The sequence below is a fragment of the Podarcis melisellensis genome (genome assembly GCF_964234715.1).
Source record: "Podarcis melisellensis genome assembly, chromosome: 9".
Taxonomy (NCBI): Eukaryota; Metazoa; Chordata; class Lepidosauria; order Squamata; family Lacertidae; genus Podarcis; species Podarcis melisellensis.
Genome location: NC_138541.1, coordinates 76479561 through 76499061, shown reverse-complemented (window position 1 = coordinate 76499061; position 19501 = coordinate 76479561). Strand labels below are relative to the sequence as shown.

The 19501-nt window shown below is 44.2% G+C and overlaps 3 protein-coding genes across 3 annotated transcripts in view; 1 reads left to right on the top strand and 2 right to left on the bottom strand.

The window, feature by feature from the left end:
- Positions 1–1556, top strand: part of STX18 (syntaxin 18) — a 45889-nt gene extending 44333 nt beyond the window's left edge. The window contains exon 11 of the mRNA XM_081925749.1: positions 591–1556. Within this exon, the coding sequence (XP_081781875.1) occupies positions 591–686 (96 nt within the window). The 3' untranslated portion in view covers positions 687–1556. The remainder of the gene's footprint in view (positions 1–590) is intronic.
- SLC2A9 (solute carrier family 2 member 9) overlaps positions 1–19501 on the bottom strand; it is a 304118-nt gene that overhangs the window by 77793 nt on the left and 206824 nt on the right. The gene's annotated exons all lie outside the window — the stretch shown is intronic.
- On the bottom strand, positions 1460–18546 carry NSG1 (neuronal vesicle trafficking associated 1). Its single transcript, XM_081925807.1, has 5 exons — positions 18375–18546; positions 17655–17809; positions 12037–12153; positions 5483–5593; positions 1460–3670 (listed from the first exon to the last, which is right to left on the bottom strand). Exons 2-5 carry the CDS (start codon positions 17781–17783, stop codon positions 3470–3472), a joined length of 558 nt encoding a protein of 185 aa, XP_081781933.1. The 5' UTR covers positions 17784–17809; positions 18375–18546; the 3' UTR covers positions 1460–3469.

The following is a 19501-nucleotide window of genomic DNA, read 5'->3' as shown; positions in this document are numbered from 1 at the left end:
AAAGCTATTTCATCCTTTATCTTCTGTTTGTGCATAAAGCCTTGTGCATAAAACTGAGCCAGATGTTTAATCGAATTTAAGTTTCTCCAGGCTAGTTACTATGTTGTTGTTGTTTAAAAAAGGGTGTCTAAAATAGGAAACTCCCGGTAGATGTAACTTTTCATCAGTGGCTATAGAGGGCCTTTCACCTGTGATATGACCCAAGATTTGCACTTTCATCAACCCAAACACTGCTTCAGTCTTGCTGCTGCTCATTCGATAGGTGGCCTGCCCACCTTTTGTAATATTTCTTGGCAGTGATCTACATCAGCCCCCTGCAATTCACTGTGCCGTATTCCTAAAAGATGTGATTCATCTGGTCCAGGTCCTGCTTCCAGGCTTCCCATAGGCATCTCCTTTAGACGCTGGGTTGGGTGGGCCTTGGGCCTGATCCAGTGGCTCTTCTTATGTTCATGTGCAGCTAAAGATTTGAAGGCCTGTCTTTAGCCATTACTGCTAAATAATAGTATTCAGGGCTCAAACTGGAAAAGATTTTGCCTTGTCCTGAATTAGACCCTTGAGAGAAATCATGATGTATTTTTCCCCTACAGGCAATCAAGAATAATGCTGGATTTCGTGTGTGGATCCTCTTCTTCCTCGTGATGTGTTCCTTTTCTTTGCTATTCCTGGACTGGTATGGAAGCTAACCCTGGCCTATTCATTATTCATACAGCCCTGACCAAAATCTGCTGAAGCCACCTGGGACTGATCCTGGCTGAAGATGTTTTCCTTACAAAGCAACACGTCTTGTATTTCATGCACCATCATGGTCAAAATACCTTGACCAGACATGTGCATTTCTGCACCTCCTGCTACAGGAAGTACTGGTCCAACTGGAAGTTAGGTTTAGTGTAAGTTCACACAGGGAACTGTTGTAGTGCATCAACCAACATAGCTTTTTAGCTATTTACCCAATATTTTATCACAATGGTCTCTTTCTAAATATTTTTGCACACATGGATTGCTGGTGGGAGTTTTGCAGTGCTGCTCAGTGACCAAGCCAGTGGAACTCACTGAAGTTCACAGCAAGTCCTAGAGTCTCATCTGTCAACAAAGTTCATACGTGACAGGTTGAAAAAAAATCAAACTGATGGCCTAAATGAACCTTATTCCAGAAAGGCAAAATAAATTCCAGATTGCATTGAAAAGGAAAGGTTTGACTGTTTAGAATGTGATTCTTCACAGTTGGCATTTCAATTTACAACAAAACTGCTTTCCATTTCTTTCTTTTTACATAAATGCACCACTACAGAGAACAAAGTAATCCAAATTCTTCAATCGTAGACATGTAGAATAATCATCATAGGAAAACTTGAGGTGAATGTTGCCATAAGTACAGTGATTGGAATCCTTCATTTTTGATTGATTTTAAATGCAACAATACATATATCTATGTCAACATACTGAGCTTGAGACTTGGTTATCCTCCTTTTTCTTTATTTTACACAGAGTGAAAATGTCAAAAGTTACATGTGAATTTACATTCAATAAAGTACCTGACTACTAGGAAATACAAACATGGTATAGTTTAATATGTTTATATGGGACCGAACTTTTTTTTTCAAAATGCAAAAGAAAGATTTGGCACATAATTTATTGCTTTTATGCATTCCACACAGCAATGATGACATACTAAAAGTTCTTTTACAACATGAAACTATGTTCAGTATGAAAAGTTCTTAATGAAAAAAACAACTGGCTTTTGCTAAGCAGGCTCGTGATGCTGAAATGTATCGGGAGAAAATGTAACCAGAAGTGGAACCAACCATGTTTGTTCTACTACATATGTGTTTTTGGAAAGCATGTGTCTACAAAAATAATGAAACTTTTGACATGTCCACTGGGAAGTAGCACATTCAGAGCATGAACAGAAATAGCAGCTGAATGCTTTGATCCAGTGATGACCAACCCTTCGGTCAAGTGTACGCAAGTCAAGGCCCAGATTTGAGAGAGTATAATTCTGGTGCAGTGCTTTTCAACCAGGGGTACTTGTACCATTGGACATCCTGTCAAGTGCGACTACTTATAAAGCATTGCTCTGGCGCCTCTGCAGTGCATGCTAGCACAACAGCACAGCACTGGACACATGGGCAAGAGGCAAAGCCAATCTCTGAGCCACAGCCTGCCACGCAACATTTCCGTGGTTTATTCCAGGCGTGCTACAGGTTGACCACCCAATGTTTAAGCCGCTTTTTCCAGTTATAAAGTTAATGAAAATATTTATGTAATGTACGTTGAAAGGTTTATAAATAATAAACATGTAATAGTTTAGAAACTTGCCAACACAATAAACGTGCACCTACAATTCTAGGCTTGTCTACTACTCCCCCCACCCATCCCCCACCCCATCCAAGTTTATCTCAAGAAGGCAGCATGTCTCCTCCCTTTCCCCACATGCCATTTCAGAAATGCAATGGGAATAGGGCTCTTTTTATGCATTTAATGCATTTTCTCCCTTACACCCAGTTCTAAAATGTTTACATGAAAGTCCCACTGAGTCCAGTGGAACTGTTTTCCGGGTAAATATGCTTAGGGTTGCAGCCTTAATGTCTAAAGATTAGAAAATGCCCAAACGGTGCTGCTAACGCAAAGCATTTTGCAACATATAAAAAGGGAAACCTTTTAATGTTGTACAAAAAGAGAAAGTTCTAAGAAAACTACTCCTCCTGTCGTGTTGCACATATTACATTGTGGGCTACCTCTACAGTGGCTTTTTTTGTCTGTTCCGTAGGGCTCCACTACTTATCAGAATATTTTGCTGCCTAACATTTTTGCACATTCACTAAACATCATGATCCACCATTAAAATGTACATTTCCGTAGTGTCTGTTTTGTGTCAGTGCAAGTCCATATACAAGATTCTCTAGCCATAGTGGAAATGCAGTGAAATGTTCACAGCTTTAACAAAACAACATTTAAGCATGCCTTGTTGCAAAGAACTTAATTACTTCTAACATATCTGTTACAGTGAGAAAAAACAAGCCAACTTTATTTTTTGGTACTCATCTTGGAGTCGCAAACCAATTTTAAATACAGTTTATTAACTAACCCACATAATTTCTAGTTATGGCTATGATAATTCAGATTGCAAAACTGATTTAAAAACGAAACATTAGTACACACAGTAAAATGCACAATTCTCCCCTGTGTCCAAACCCCTGGATGGCTCAATGGAATTCTAAACTGCAAGAAGGTACCTAAGTTGGAATTATTAACAGAGAAACTGGTGTTAAAGCTCTAAAGCAATGCTGATATGCACTTGGCCTTAATGGTCTAAGTTTTTATTTTCTTATTTTTCCTTTTTGCAAAGCAGTTATCGGCAAACCAAAGCAATTGCACCATAAATATGAGTAACCTCTAAATTATCCATAACAATGAGACGTTCGATGAAAGCCCCCTTGATACCTTCCAATCAACAAGATCAATCACATTAAGCCGATTTCTCAGCTGCTTCAGTCTCCTGCTCAGAAAGTTTCTCTTCTGAAAGCACTGTCATCCACGGAGATACGGATCGTGTGATCGTTTGTTTGGCCAGGTTGTAGTGGTTTATAACTGTATAAAATTTCCCTCTAGCACTAGAGTCTTGTTCAGAGTAGTAGTTCTCTAATCCAGCCGGAATGCATTGATTGTTCTGAAAGACAATCATTTCAATGTATTTAAATTATTTCTAGGCCATTTTTCTATTGTTGTTTGTAATTTAACTTAATCCATGGTGGGTAACAAGAATAAAACAAATATAACAGAGCAGGACAACAAACGTGCCCACCTTAACTTCTGCACCATGAAACTAAAAACACAGTCTTCTAGCCTTGCATATTGTACTTGCTTACAACACCCATGTACCCACCCTTTCCCTGGGTTTTCATCCCGTGCAGGTGGAAGGAATACTGAAGTTTTCTCCTAAATTCTCACTCAGTCCGCTGTGGGTACACTTTGCCACACAGGAAGACCCTAGAAAGATACACCATCCCTCCAAGATACGCACTAGAAGAGTGAAACGGTTTTCCCTGATATGTAAATCATAAAAGGACTTCCTGTTTCCTGTAGATTCTCATGGCACATAGACCATGATCCAGCACAAACCCTACCTCAACAGTCATTCAAAAAAAATAAAAATGCATGCACACCTTTGATGCAATTTCCCACCCCAGTAGCCCCAAACAACTTTTCAAACTCCCTCCAAATATAAACATAGTTTGACAGAAGAGGTGTTGAAGCAAGAACTGCAAAATCCTGGCTGTGTGCACTCAGAAGAGTTTGGATTTGATATCCCGCTTTATCACTACCCGAAGGAGTCTCAAAACGGCTAACATTCTCCTTTCCCTTCCACCCCCACAACAAACAAACACTCTGTGAGGTGAGTGGGGCTGAGAGACTTCAGAGAAGTGGGACTGGCCCAAGGTCACCCAGCAGCTGCATGTGGAGGAGCGGAGACGCGAACCCGGTTCCCCAGATTGCGAGTCCACCGCTCTTAACCACTAACCACTGAAAATCTCACTTTTTTGTTTATTCCCATGAAGTCCAACCTGACTCTTCAGTTTCTTACGCTTCAGCTCTATCAAGTCCATGGCTGAACCTCCTTAAAACCTTTCTATAATAGACCTTTCCCTCAACACATGTTCTCTATGTGGATGATGTGGTTCCTGCAGCACTTTAAAGAAATGTTGCCAATCATCTGCTTGAGAGGGAAAGGAGAGCAGCCAGGTGGAAGAGACGAAATCTAGGAGCATCCTGCCTCAAGCAGCTATTAAGTGGAATTTCATTTTTGCTTCAAGGTTCAGCTCTTGGACCAAGAGGGGAAAGTGTGCTGGACCAGATGGCACATGGGACTGATTCTCCATTCAGTGGTGTATGTGTTTAAGCTTGCTTAAGTCCACATTCAGCTCCAAACTGGATCCGGGGGCATGCCCATGTTCTCAAAGGAGTTGATAAGCATAATTGGTGTGGCAAATTATAACTCACTTATTAAACACTGGGTTTTCTCACCCGTCAGCATCTCTAAAAAGCGGAGTCAGGAGTCAAAAACCCTGCATTTATTTAAACTGAAATCTATTGTCTGAATAGGCAAAAGTAATCAACTAACTTTATTTCATTGGCTGACACATATTCTGTATTCAGTTTCAGTTCTCTGAACATTGATTGGGATATTACCAAAACACCTTCCACAAGTGCACAGGGCTTCTGTTACTGTTTTAAATTACGTAGAATATTAGTGCAAAATAGCCTAGAATTGAGAGGGACGGAAATAACATGTTCTCCCTGCCTTTCATAATTTTGCAAGTCCCTCAGGTCGCCTTTAGTTTTTAACCTGAACTAAACCCCAACCTATTTGAACCATTCCTTTAGTTTTCATTATTAGTTATGCCCCTAAAACAATACAGATGATCAATACATCGGAATCACTGTGTTCTGTTGTTGCTGGTTTTAGAAAACTTTCTATTACCTTGAAAATGAAGCCTTCTGGACAGGTATGGTCATATTTGTAAACCTTGTAGACTACCAGAAATACAACACACGTCAGGAATGCAAGGGCGAAAAGGACCAAAACAGTTACCTGCAAACAGACAATATATTAACAACATACTTAGCAAGACAGTTTTCTGTTTATTGCACACTGTTCACCCCCCCCCCAAAAAAAAACCACTCCAGAAAATGATGGAAAGTTCTGAAACCTACCAGAGCTCCAATTCATTCCGTGAAGGAGCAGGTATATACTGTGCACCTAAATTACTGTGATATACGAGTCCATTCATGCTGTTGCCCAATTCCTGTGATTCTTCCCCCACAAAAGAAAGGGCGAAGATTCTGTCAAAATTGTCTCTGTGCACCAACACCACACATTGCTTAGATCAGAGAAGGGAAACCTGGGGCATCCAGATCCTTGAACTACAACTCTGCTCATCCCTGACCATTGACCATTCTTGCTACGGCTGATGGGAGTTGGGGGTCCCCACAACATGTGAAGGGCCACAGGTTCCCCATCCCTACAGGCTTGTGCCTCTAGTTCCACCTCATAAATTGGAGCACGGGCTTGGTGTGCCAACTGAACTTAGGAAAAGCACAGCATCTATTTCAAGACAGACTTTATTAAGTCAATTCTAGCAGCACAAGAGAGTGTCTTTCCTCTTTGCTAACCAAGAGTCAAATGATATGTATTATGGCTATACAGTCTGCTTCTTAAACCTATTTTTAGCCTTCCTCACTGCAATTGTTCTGGTAAAATGTTTCACACCAAACTCTGAATGCCAGTACCTGTTTAAAGGCTACTCTTTATGTTTCTGGCTTCATTCAACCCCAATGAAAAACCAACTTGAGTTCAGGTACTACTTCCCTGTTCTTCTAAAGATGGAAGGCTCTACCCTTCAGCAGAGTTTGCTCCTGATAGGCAGGCAGTGCCTGGTGGGACAGGTTCTTTACTGCCTACAGTGGTACCTCGGTTTAAGAACAGCCCTGTTTACGAACTATTTGGTTTACGAACGCCGCAAAACCGGAAGTAGTGTCCCAGTTTGCAAACTTTACCTCGGTCTAAGAATGGAAGCCGAACGGTGGAAGGGCACTGGCAGCAAGAGGCCTCATTAGGGAAAGCACACCTTGGTTTAAGAACGGTTTGGTTTAAAAACGGACTTCTGGAACGGATTAAGTTTGTAAACTGAGGTACCACTGTATTTAATAGAACTGGTGTCTTCCACATTTCATCTCCTCCCCAACAACACAGAAACAGAATCCCTTATGGACCTAAGTCTATAAACCACACAGTGACTGCCATGCTAATAGAGCTGAAATTGCTCATTTTATTGACAAGTCGCCTGTGTTCCATTTGCCTTGATTTACCCTGGAGAGGATTATCCAAGCTGTGACTTATCTTTGCTTCTGGTGATAAGGGCTCTACTCTGCTTCTGATCACTCTTTCATAAGAAAATGTCATGAACATACGGAGTGTCCTTTTAGATTCATACTTAGCCCTGTCTATATTCCACTGAAAAGTGGGAGAAGTGAAGTGACGAGCAGTTTGTCCATCAGAAGTTCATGCAGTCACAATGCCAAAAAGATCCCCTCCTTCTTTTAGCCATCTGAATTCTTGCACTGGGAGGGTGGGGATTTGCACTTGGCTAGTCAGAGATGCCAGAAATGTACTGTGTTACTGTCCTGAGGGTTCCTAGCCCACTCTTCGAACTGCCATTACCATAGGAAACAGCAAGAGCAACAATATTCCAACCATTCAAATTGGACAGAACATCCAGAACCGTACAGACAGATTAAATTCCCAGAGATGCTTGACTAGAAAGGAGTGATGTCTTTTAATTAAGGTAAAAGTAATGTATTTTAATTTTTGAATAACTCCCAAAAGACATGGGAGCCTTTCCCATGAAATTCATTCCTCCAGGAACTCCTGGGCAGGGCAATGTGCTTCCTCCCTGCTACACAGAGGAGGGCAGTGGAGTTCTGAGATGAAGCCACACCATTTGCCCAGTCCTCTTGGCTCTTCCATTGCTGGAGTGGCTTGGAACCTCAGAAAGCAATGGGCACTTCGCTGCAGTAGCCTATGAACCAGGTTGCGGACTGCTTGCTTGTCTCTTGAAGGCCTTGCTAACAGATACCTCTCTGGATGCTTTCTGCCCCTGGGACCCTCATGCAAAGATCTTCACACAATGATGCAAAAGTCACTGTGTTCTGTGTGGTGGGAGTCCTAAACCAGACACTAATGGACTGGATGGAGAACAAGAAACTGAAGCTCAGATTGCATTGTGGGGGTCAGGAAAACCCCCAGAACAACTTGCAAGGGTGGGAGAGAGGAGATCAAAATGCTCAGGGAGTCTGTCCCTCCCCCCCCCCCCGCCACAGGAAGCAATCATGAGTGAGAATTGGCCACCTTAATATGCTACAAGCAGTGTAACTGAAACTTACAGATTGTTGTGATTTCTAAGCTTTAGAATGAAAAGGGATACATATAATTGGATAAAGTACGGATTTCCTCTCCTCCCTTTTCCTTTTCAGCATCAAGATAAATCCTGCAATTCTCTAGGGGAGCAAAATCCTACAGCAAACTCTCTCCAATGCATCCGTTACTTAGCAGCCAAACCCAACAATCTAATACCATGAAGGTAATCCCAGTGTGATAACCATAAAGTAATATCTAAGTGGCAACGGGTTTTTCATGTTCCAGCCACTAGTACATAACAATGCAAACATTTAATAATCCTCCGAGTATATATGACTCGGGAGTTGCTTTTTGTTTATTTTCTTCTACCTGCATGAAATAGCTGTCTTCAGCTTTTACACGCAAAAACATCCTGATTTGCTTTTTATGAAAGTTGTTGGTAGATTATATTTCACAATGCAACTTTGAAGTCTTAATCTACACAACACTATGCTGCATTTTGTACACGTTTTAGAAATGTTACACACACAGAATGATCTAGAAACTACTAGAACTCAATTCTTAATTGGACCCAGGACATTGGTTAAATTGAGGTGTCACAGTAAACTGTCATTTGAGCTTCCAAGCATGCAAGAGGCAAACCATGGCTTGGCCTTGCTTTTTAATAGAGTCATGTGATCATAGAATTGTAGAGTTGGAAGGGACCCCGAGGGTCATCTAGTCCAACCCCCTGCAATGCAGGAATCTCAACTAAAGCATCCATGACAGATGGCTACATCACCTTTCAGCTCACTTGTCTCCTCCCAGAATTGTTATTCTTTATTATTATTTATTAAATTTGCATACCGCTGTATACCTGTAGGTCTTAGGGCGGTTACAACATAAAATCACAAAATACATAAAAACAACACTTCCCCAAACTGCTCTGAATTACTGAGAAATACTGTGTGTGAGATGCCTATATTTATCTCCCTTTGGGTCAAAAAGTAGCTGGCCAAGCCATTTTGGGTTGGAAGACTCACCTGAAGGGAAAGTGTTAAGCACCCCTTAATCATTTCTGCTGTCCCAGTCAGATTCCTTCTCACCCCAAAAACTGCATTTTAGTTTAACAATAACAACAACAACCTGCTTAGAGATCACCCATCTCGCAGAGTTTCATCTAGTTTGGCACAAATGCAGGTAGGCTAATCTTAAACTGTTCTTATAGGAGATGAGTCCCCAGCTTTTTTGGACTAGTGGACACATTTGGAGTGTAGACAGAGAGTCGTGGGTATAGGGACATCGGGGGCAGGGAGCACCCTAATTTACAAAATGGCTGCTATGGCCAGTCATAGAAAACAAGGTCAAAAGCCAAGTCACTTGTCTCAGAAACTGAGTGCAAGGCGGAAGTCGGGTCTGAGACCCATTGTCACTAGTGGAAGGACCAGGACACATTAGTGATATGTATGGCGCTCTACAGAACCACTGATGTTAAACAAGCCTAAATGACATGCACAGTCATTGGCACATTCATTTTTGACCAACTACAGATCTGAACCCAGACAAAAAAACGATCAGTCTTAATTATGGTTTACTGACACTTCAATAAATTGTTAAGATTATGTAACTACTGTATTTGAGTTGGGATGACACAGCAAGCTGAAGTTAATCAAAATGGAAGCAAAAGATTCCAATCTTCTCCTTGCAGCTTAGTTTATTTTCTAGTCCAATGATAAGCTGACAAACGGATAATAATAAAACTAAAGTTTTCTACCAGCTGAAAACTCCCACAGTGCAGCATGTCATCATTACCACCAGCTTCAGCTGTTTGTTTGGGAAGAAACTCTTAAGAAATAACCTTGCCTCAAACCTTTGGCCAGTATCTGGAGCTCAGTTGGTTAGAACATGGTGCTGATAACACTGAAGTCGGAGGTTCAATCCCCCTACGGGACAGCTGCATATTCTGGCAGAGCAGGGGGTTGGACCAGATCAGGGGTGGCCAGCTCCCAAGATACTGTGATCTACTCACATAGTTAAAAACTGGCAGTGATCTACCCCCTTTTGGGGGGTTCGGGTCAAAGTTGTTGAGTTTTTTCAGCTTCTTTTGGGGGCGTCAATGATCTACCAGTGATCTACCACAGACGTTCAGTGATCTACCGGTAGATCATGATCTACCTGTTGGACATGCCTGGACTAGATGATCCTTCCAGCTCTGCAGTTCTGTGATTCTATAGCTATACATGGTTGCTTTCACCACCAATCTTAGCTGTTTTTGTAACTATGCCTTCCGCTTTCTGAATGGAGTTGCACAAATGTTATAGGCATTGACTGGGTATCAGATATGAATTGTGTCACAGCACAATGCTATCCATTATGTGTATCCTTTAGTGTTACAATTTTGCTTTGCTTCCTTCCTACCAAGAAGCTCACCTGTCTATCTGCTCTCTTGGTCTTAGGTAATCTGAACTATGAGAAGGTTAATTTCTCTCTCTCTCTTTATCCTCTAAATTCCAAACACTTGCCAATGACTCAGTACAGTGGTACTTTGGGTTAAGAACTTAATTCGTTCCGGAGGTCCGTTCTTAACCTGAAACTGTTCTTAACCTGAAGCACCATTTTAGCTAATAGGGCCTCCTGCTGCTGCTGCGCCGCCGGAGCACAACTTCTGTTCTCATCCTGAAGTAAAGTTCTTAACCCAAGGTACTATTTCTGGGTTAGCAGAGTCTGTAACCTGAAGCATATGTAACCCGAGGTACCACTGTACTTTTAAATCATATTTATTGTCTAATCTGGTGACAGTTGGGTTAGCAAAGCTACACCTTCTTCCCAATACAGCCACACTGTTCCAGGAACTTGTAATGGGTTTTTGATGTTCTGTCCCATGTTGGTTTATGTTCCTCTGTTATGCAAAGTCCCAAAAAAAAATGTTGTAGAGAAATTGTAGGCACCAGCAAAGCCAAGTCTTCTCACCCATTACATCCAGTGGGAGGGATTTCACGCCACTGGTACAGAATAAGGAAGGGCTGCCTCAAGATGCAGGCCAAGGATAGCAACATGCAGAAACAGCCCTAATCCATCCACACCCTTCCAACGAAAGATAATCTTTTGTTTCTCTGCCAACCAAGAACATCCAATCTTTAAAAGAAAAAGCAACTTGATTTTGGGCCCGCCTTTCAATCAGCCCTCCAACAATTTTCAACCTGGACAGGATTTATCCTTCGCTACTAGTGATTTGGTGGCCTGTGGTACTTGCAAGTTTACAGTATTAGAGAACAACATTTTTCATGCACCATCAAATGGACGATAAAAACCAGCAAATTCATGAGTTCAAACATCAAATTTCTGACCAGTGCAGACCCTAAGAACAAAGGAATAAGGAGGAGGGGCATTTAAGGAAATTAAAGTTAACATGGGAAAGAAGGAGCAAAGGTTCAGGGAGCTATCCCTTTATGCTAAATAAATAACAACCTCTAGATAAACAGGCATAATCCAATAGGGAATTATCCTGCACATGCCATATTTAAACACAGAGCTCCCATTAATTTAAATGAGGCACATGCAAGAGACTATCCTGTTGGTCTGAGCCCTAAGATTTTGCATACAGGTCTGTGGGGCTTTCTTAGAGCAATCTCAGTCTAATTAATAAATAATAATAATAATATTTAATTTCATTTATGAATCACTTCTCATGAAGCTTCCCAAGCACAATTTACAATGAAATAAAAACATACACAGAACAACTGCATATATAAAACAGCTAAAACTCTAGCATATATAAACACAATCAACATTTTTCTTTCAAAAACAGCAACACTTCTATAAATCTATTCAAATTCATCGGATACCAGATGGGATAAAAGTCTCCACCTAGAAGTCTTGCTGAAAGAGGAATGTCTTCAAGAGGCACCAAAAAGACAATATTCTGGCAAAGGTTCCACTATGATTCTTCCACCAAAGAACTAAAGACTTTAATTCCTCACTTCAAACTTCTCCCATTTATGCAACAATAGTTGTGGGTTGTTGTTTTTTGTTTAGCCACCTGCAAGGCCCAAGTGAGCGAGGTGATAGGTTCTAAATACAAGAGAATAAGTCAAGCATCTGTTTCTTTATGCCAGAAATAAAGTTATGATATGACTTACCTTAAACCGTTCTGAGACACCTTCAGTGATACTGACTGTGAACTCAGCTATTTTAGGAGTACGGAATTTTCCTTTCTTGCGGTCAGGTTCATATTCTGTTTTTGTCTTGACCACCACCTTTGCAAGGAACATCAACAGGAGACCAATTACCAGCTTGATTGGTGCAGCCAAACTCTCAAACATATAACAATGCAGCCATCTCTCCCTTTGTGCATGACTTGCTCATTAAATATAGTTTGCAGCAAAGGCAAGTGCCACAAAACAAACCTGATGAATCCAGTTCTGCTCACACGTCAGAGGCATCGGGGGAAAGCTGTTCAAATCGTGATTCAACTCATTACATGCAATTCCGTCCTCAGTGACATGAACATTATGAGCATAATCTACCAGAAAGTTCTCCTGTGAAACAGTTCCTGTTTGTTTCAAGTGGGGTTTGCTTGTGCAGGAAACATATCCATGGGTGGTGATAATATTTATGTGTCCGCTTTCTCTCAACGACCCTCAAGGTATTAAAAAGAGAAACTTACTAAAAACGAGCCAACAAAAAGCAAATCACAATAGCCGCAATTTAAATTAATTCAAAGGCTTCCTTTAAAAGCCAGGTTTGGACTACTGTACTTCCTAAAAGCCAGGTTGTGAAGTATCATGGCAAGGCCTCATTTGCTGAATGAAGATCGTCATGGGAAAAGGTCACCCTTAATGTTTTTGATGTCTCAAGGATCTCCCCACCACTTTTTAAGCAGCTGCATAACATGTGCCTTCTTCTGTCACTATTGGGAAATTATGAACGCAGATTATTTCTGGAAGCAGATGTGTAACAACCACCTCATTTCCTGTAATGCTGTTTTTTTCTCATTAATTTGACACCAAGTCTTCCCTTACCTTGGTGTCATATTAGGCCATCATTCAAGTCTCTAAGTTAGGTATATTTCCGTGCAAAAGGAAGCTTGTGTTTTACCCTCAGTCTATAAACATCCTTAGGCTGCAACTCTAAACATCCTTACTCTGTTTTCAATGGGTCTTGCACCAACGGGGCTTACGTCTGAGCAGACATCTGCAAGTCCAGTGGTGTTCATGTTCACCTCAATGTGCTTAAGGTTATAAATCTTCCTTAAACGCTGGGTGGCTTAAATTGGGGGTGGCCAGCATGGCACATGTGCCCACAGCAGCATTCCATGGCACCCACAGGTTTCCCTCCCCAGCATCCCCCTCCAAAAAAATTCATGCTTGAAAGAAGCATTCTGTTGTAGCCAATATAATAGTCTGTGAGACATGAGGGGTTGTGTGTGTGCTGCCCATGACGGCTTCTCCAGATGTGCAAATGTGCCCCAAAAGGTTGGCGAGCCCTGACTTAAATCCTTGCAGAATACCTTTTAAAATGGTGCTGTTTTCTAGAATCAGAAAGCTGGACAGATTCGGGGTCTATGAAGAGCTCCTGTGCATCGTGACTAAGAGGTTAAGCTATAAATTGGGCGTCTCAATAGCACTGACCCACCTTTCCTTAAGCCTTTTCTTAAAGGTTCCTTGAAATAATGGGTTGTACACCATGCCATTCTTTGGTGAGCAAAACATCCCCGGCAGGCCTTCGCCTTTCTCCCCTCCCCTCTGCAGCCCCCTGTGTATCTCAAAATGTGCTCTGGAGGGTTGGGGAACCCTATGTAGGGACCACAAGCGGACGTCCTGTGACACAAGCAGAAGTCTGCTCAGGCAACACTGGGCTCCAACCACTTTACAGGAAAGACTATATACACACCAAGTGTATTATTATTGCCCTTTCCGAACTCACTGCACTGGGCAGAATTTGATGATCCAATACCATATCAGAGAAAGACATAGGGTGGCATTCAACCAAGTTTTACTCAACTGTTAAGTCCACTAATTTCAATAGTAAGGAAACCTGTTGCTACACAATGCTCTTTTCCTAGGTAAAATTTCCCCCTAAAATTAAACCTTGAAAAGTCTCCTTTTTAAAATCACATCACTAGCAAACAGCACTATATAATGCAGAGGTGAGCAAGCTTTTCTTCTGTCAAGGACTATGCTCTAGCAGCTGGAAGCAAAGATGGGAGGGGCTACGTGCCATTTCTCTCTCCCTCCCTTGATGCTGTTTCTTTCCCTCTCCTGTCTCTCCTTCTCACCCCCCCCCCCGCTTCTCTCTCTCTTTCTGCCACCCCTTCTACCATTTCCCCCTTCTTTTCACCAGTCTGAAATTGGGCCAAGAAATCATGCTGAAGCCATGTTCCTACCTCTGCAAGAGTGTGTTAATGGAATTGCATGAGGTACATCTTCAAAAATGAGGCAGCTGCAAGACCCCTCTTGAAGAAATCCTTGCCAAGTCCTGTTAATTTTTTAAAACAGCAACCAGTGGCAAACCTTCCTTTCTTGGTCAAGATGCTCAAGCTATTCAGTGCCTTTTGCAGGCAAGGTGGTGGCTGTTCATCTACTGGCATTCCTGGATAACACAGGTTTTCTGATTTCAATTCTGACCTGGTTTTGGGCAGAAATGGCTTTTTAGCCATTGGCCACTGCTCACTTTCAGGAAGTGAAGAAGATGCCTTAAGCAGATTCAGATCACTAGTACATCTAGCTCAGGACTGTTGGCTACCTGGTTATTTGTGCAATGTTTCCAGAGAAGTAAAATGACTCCAACGATTTACTGAGCAATCAATGTGATCTGTTTGCAGGGAGGTCGCATGATGTTGCCTGAAGCAACTGTGAACCCACATTTTCCTCATCACAAAAAGTCTGATTTTGGGAGGAAACAGGTTTGCTAGGGAAAAATACTAATCAACTTCAGTTGTGCCAGGCATACTTGCTTTCAGCGTCTGGTTAAGCCCTTAACTGTGGAAACAGTTAAATGGTTGAAGGGAATTAAAGGGTTGTCTGGAGGACCACAGATTCAGCATCCACCATCTAGAAGGAATTAGGTACAAGTAGATGCAAAAAGGGAGTCACAATACACAGTATCCCAGGAGAAGAATGAGCCCAGCTTCTTCCTGCATTCAGAATGCAGTTGACACAATTGCCAGTTGAATGATGAAAGTCTATTGTCCTAGCCTATTGTCTTTCTCCACCCCTTCCATACCTCAAGCTGACAAACTGCCTTTATTCTATTTTTCAAACACACACACACACACACACACACACACACAATGTACATTCATTAAACGGAATGTCCTTTTTTGCACTAGTTGCTTATTTAAAAACCACCTAAGCAAAACCATATGAAATCCTGGCCCAGAGAGGGGTGTGGCTGTGTGATATCTCAGGGAGCCAGCCAAGGTGGGATTTCCTCAAGCTTTGGAATGTGCGGAAATTGCACGCCTGAGAACTAAGCCAACTTCAAAGGTGAATGTGTTATGAGCCAGTATTCCAGGTTTTGTTTTTAAATAGTAGCAAGCTGGAAGATGCCATTTTCATAAGGACCACAATGCACAAGGAAGGGAAGTGTTCATTCTTCCCCCATCACACCTCTAACCAAAAATCACCCATTAGCCTTAGGAAGAAACCTCTTGCTCCTGCCAGTGCTAAGAGACAACTGAGTGCCATGTGCAGTTTGACCCCGATCATTATCAACGGGCTTCTACAGGGGGTTCGCCACTCAAGCTATCTATGTCTGCCTGCACATACGCTTGGGACGCACATGCTCCCGGCATGGCTACTTGGCTACCATAAGGCAGAGGAGGCAACATCCATGTCCACAGCTGCTTTTAGCCAAAATGGTTCTTGGGGTAGCTGCAAGTGGCAAAATGGCTGTTTTGGAAAAGGGAGAGACAGAGCAGTGGGGGTCGAGGGACAGGGGCATCCCTCATAGTACCATGAGACCAAAGCAAGTCACACAATTTCTGCTGAAACTGTAGCCTTCTCAGTGTGCAGCTACCCATTGGCTTTCAGCGGGGGGGGGGGGGGGGGCACATCTTATTGAGCAGAGGTACTGGCTGACAAATTCTTGCACCACTGCCCTATGGGCCATGTGGTGGAGAGGGAATTTTTATTAATTTCAACGGGTTTACTCTGATCAAGAGCAATATGATTATGAAAAATCAGCCTGGAACCCAATTTCCAGATGTACTTGATGCCCAACTGCCGATTACATTATTTGGCAGTTTCTGGTGAAGAAGAAAGGGGAGCACCCGTCAAAAGCCAAAAAGAGTAGCCAAAAGCCTTTACTAGCTAGCCCAACTCAACAACATTTTCCAGGGGACATGTCAAGATATGCTCCTATCCCATATACAACCTTGTCATATTCTTTATTGGAGAACAAAATTATGTAGGAGCAACAACTGAAGAGCTGGGCTGAGTGCAAAGAGGGTATCTGGTGGGCAAGAAGCCACACCCAGGGATGTGAACAAAAGCATGTAGAGCAGCTGCAACAAAGCCTTTGTGTGTTCTATGTTGCAACAACCACAGCTCTCAGCTCTGCTATTCAAGGCTTCCAGGCCCCTAAGTATATCTACAGATTCCTTTTCCAAGCATTACTTGCAATTTATCTTTACAAGCTAGTTAAAAAGGGCCAGTACCTGCTCTGGGTTGTCTCTAAAGGATATTTTTATTTAAATTTGTAAATATTGCCCTACAAACATGTTTGCAGGACAGTTCACATAGGACTTCGTTTTTTAAAAAACAACTATCATAAATAATATGGAATACAATAGTAAAAATTATTGTACAGCAATAAAAAGACAAAAGCAGCAGTTAAAACAACTGAAATTTAGAAGCCTGGGGGAATAAGAAAGTATTTGCCTGGCACCAAAGAAATAATAACTACTTCAGCACCAGGCACCTGGGGAGGGAATTCCACAAATCCAGTGCCACCAAACTTATCTGAGGTTATTCCAGTGTAATTGTCTGGGTCCCCCAGCCCACAGTCCTAAGAACTATAATTTTGTGTGGGTGCTGAGGATTCACTGCTATGGCTTTTCCCTGGGAAGAGGCAATAACCATGAAACCAGGTCAAATCTGTAGCATGAGCTATGAATCCCTTTCTGTCCCTAGAAAAGTATCACTTCACGATGTTGGTAATGTACTGTAATTGAACCCGTGCATGACAACCACGTTTTGCATGTCCTTTAGAGGCAGAAGCATTTCTTGTGAAAGCCTCCTTCCTATCAGTCCAGGGAAGAGGTGAGGAAGAGCCTCGTGGGGTTGTGCTCTAGGGAAATCTAACGGAGAAGATCTGAGAGTATTTTTGTTCAAAAATATTTCTTAAGCTGCACTGCAAAGCCTGGAAAGAAGAGGACAACCTCATTATTCAGAATGAACTTCTTATTCAAACACATAGGGATGAGGTTGGCAGCAGGTTACTGGCTAAACAATGGGGGATTTGGAGATTCAGATGCTGTAAAATGGAGTAAAAAGACACAGAGATATTATATGATTGAAACAGATGTACCAGACATATGATACTGTAATTTAAAAGGTTCTCAGGAAGTAGCAATAGATTTAATTCTCAAGGAAAACCTTTAAACTATACAATTGTTGGTTCCAACGTATTTCTCAAAACTGAAAAACCTGGTTTCACAGTGTTGCTTTGCAAGCCTCTGTGACAGACATTCTTTTGTTGTTTGGCTGAGATCTGGGTGCGATTGTCAGGGGTGGAAACCAAAAACCGACTGTACCTTATCAGGAGGTGGGAACTGTAGTTGATTGACATCCAGGGGTGTGATCAAGGGGATGGTGTCAAATCCATCCTCCAAGAGGGGCTGCTTTGTGCTCTTCTCGCTAAAATTATTTCCCAGCTTCACCATTTTCTTTTCCTGGACGAAAGGGAGTCCTGGAAAATGCACACGTGCGGAAGCGCAAAGGACGGGTCACAAGAGCACTCTGCGCCAAAAAATGGCCAGCCTCCCTCCCGATACGAGACCACTTGCCAGCTGGGGGGCACGGCCAGCCCCACTTCCCTAACCTGTCATCCATGGAGGGCTGCGGGGGGGGGGGGGAGTGCGCTACTCGATCCCTTCCTTCCCCGCAATTCGGTGCGCAGCCAGAGAGCCGCTTGCGCGGAGCCTGCCCTGCAAGTTCCACGGGTGGGAAGGAGGCATGTCTGGGGGGGAGACCCATTTCGCCCCCCCTGGGTGCCCCCCCGCAAGCCCCGGCTTCCCTTTCTTCTCTTCCTCCCTCCGCCTCCATCACGGCGCCCCTCCTGGGCTCCCTGCCTCCCTCTCTCCCTGCCTCCCTGCCTCCCTCCTCTCCATCCCCCCTCCTCTGCCCCTTTGTCCTCTCTGCCCTCCTCCTCCGAGACACAAGGACTGCCAAGGGGGCCCGCGGCTGCCCACCCCCCCCCGGGGCCATGCCCGGCTCCCGTCCCCACCCTCCTCGCCCCCGGCTCTGCGCCTTACCTCGCCTCCTGCCTTTGCGGATGTTCCTGGGCTCTCCGCCTGGCCTCCTCGGCTTCAGCTCCGGCAGCAATGGCGGAGCCGCACGTCGGGTCTCTCGCCTGGCGCTGGCGAAGGGCTGCTGGGGAGCGGAGGGAGCGGCGCCGGCTTAATGGGCGCGCGGCGAGTGGCTCCTTCCTCCTCCTCCTCCTCCTCCTCCTCCAGCAGCAGCAGCGCCTCCGGCGTGACGCAGCCCGCGCGTCGCCGCCTCCCCCCCCCCCCCGGAGCCCAGAAGCACCAAGGAGCCCCCGGGCGACCCACGCCCCGCGCGCTCGGGCTGTGGCAGAGGGAGGGCGGGCGGGCGGAGGCGGGGGGCTCCGTCGGAGCGAGGCTTCTGCCGGCTGCGGGAGGGGCAGAGGGAAGCTTGGGCGAGGCAACCGCGGAGCGAGCGAGGCCGGCGGGGCAGGTGGCGAGGCGGGCGGGGGGGCGGGCGGGGGTCTCCCGGAGTGCGTGCGCCTCTGCTGCCGCCGCCCCTCCCGCAGTATTGCTTGCACTGGTTTTTCTCTCACTGGGGTTTATTTCTTGTAGAAACCCCGGGGCGGGGCGGGGGGCTTATTACTGCGAAAATGTCCCCTGGAAACCCCCCCCCCCACGCTGCTAAAAAGGAGGGGACCCCAAGGCTCCCCCAGGAGAAAGCAAGCGCCGCAGCCAAACAAAGGGAAGCGGGAAGCGGCCTGCCCGGCGGAATGGGCTGTGCGGGGCCGACCCTCCCGAGTCCCGACCCCGGGCCAGGCTCCCGACACCTCCCCGGATGCCTCATTTGCCTCTATGGAAATTCTTTTTGTTAAGTTTGGGCCCAGTTCTCCAATCTGTTATGGTCATATTGAATCCCGATTCTGTCTTCTGCGGCACCAGCTACCCATCGCTGTTTGGTGCCATCTGCAAATTGGATGAGCATCCCCTCAATTCCTTCATCCAAGGCATTCATAAAGATGTTGGATAACAGTGGGGCCCGGGCATGTAGAGACCTCACACACATTGATATCTTGCCTGTGGGCTTCTTGTGAGCGTCCGGCTCACCACAGCGGGAACACAATGTTGGACTTGATGGGAAGAGCACTGCTGGGCGAGGCTCAAGTTCTAACCATGGC

What these genes read in the sequence shown, in the direction of transcription:
- NSG1 (XM_081925807.1), bottom strand. Translation starts at nt 17,783, where the DNA reads ATGGTGAAGCTGGGAAATAATTTTAGCGAGAAGAGCACAAAGCAGCCC. An exon ending in AGTTCCCACCTCCTGATAAG is followed by an intron (nt 12,154 to 17,654) that starts GTACAGTCGGTT and finishes TTCCTTGCAAAG; the next exon opens with GTGGTGGTCAAGACAAAAAC. An exon ending in CAGAAGGCTTCATTTTCAAG is followed by an intron (nt 3,671 to 5,482) that starts GTAATAGAAAGT and finishes ATTGTCTTTCAG; the next exon opens with AACAATCAATGCATTCCGGC.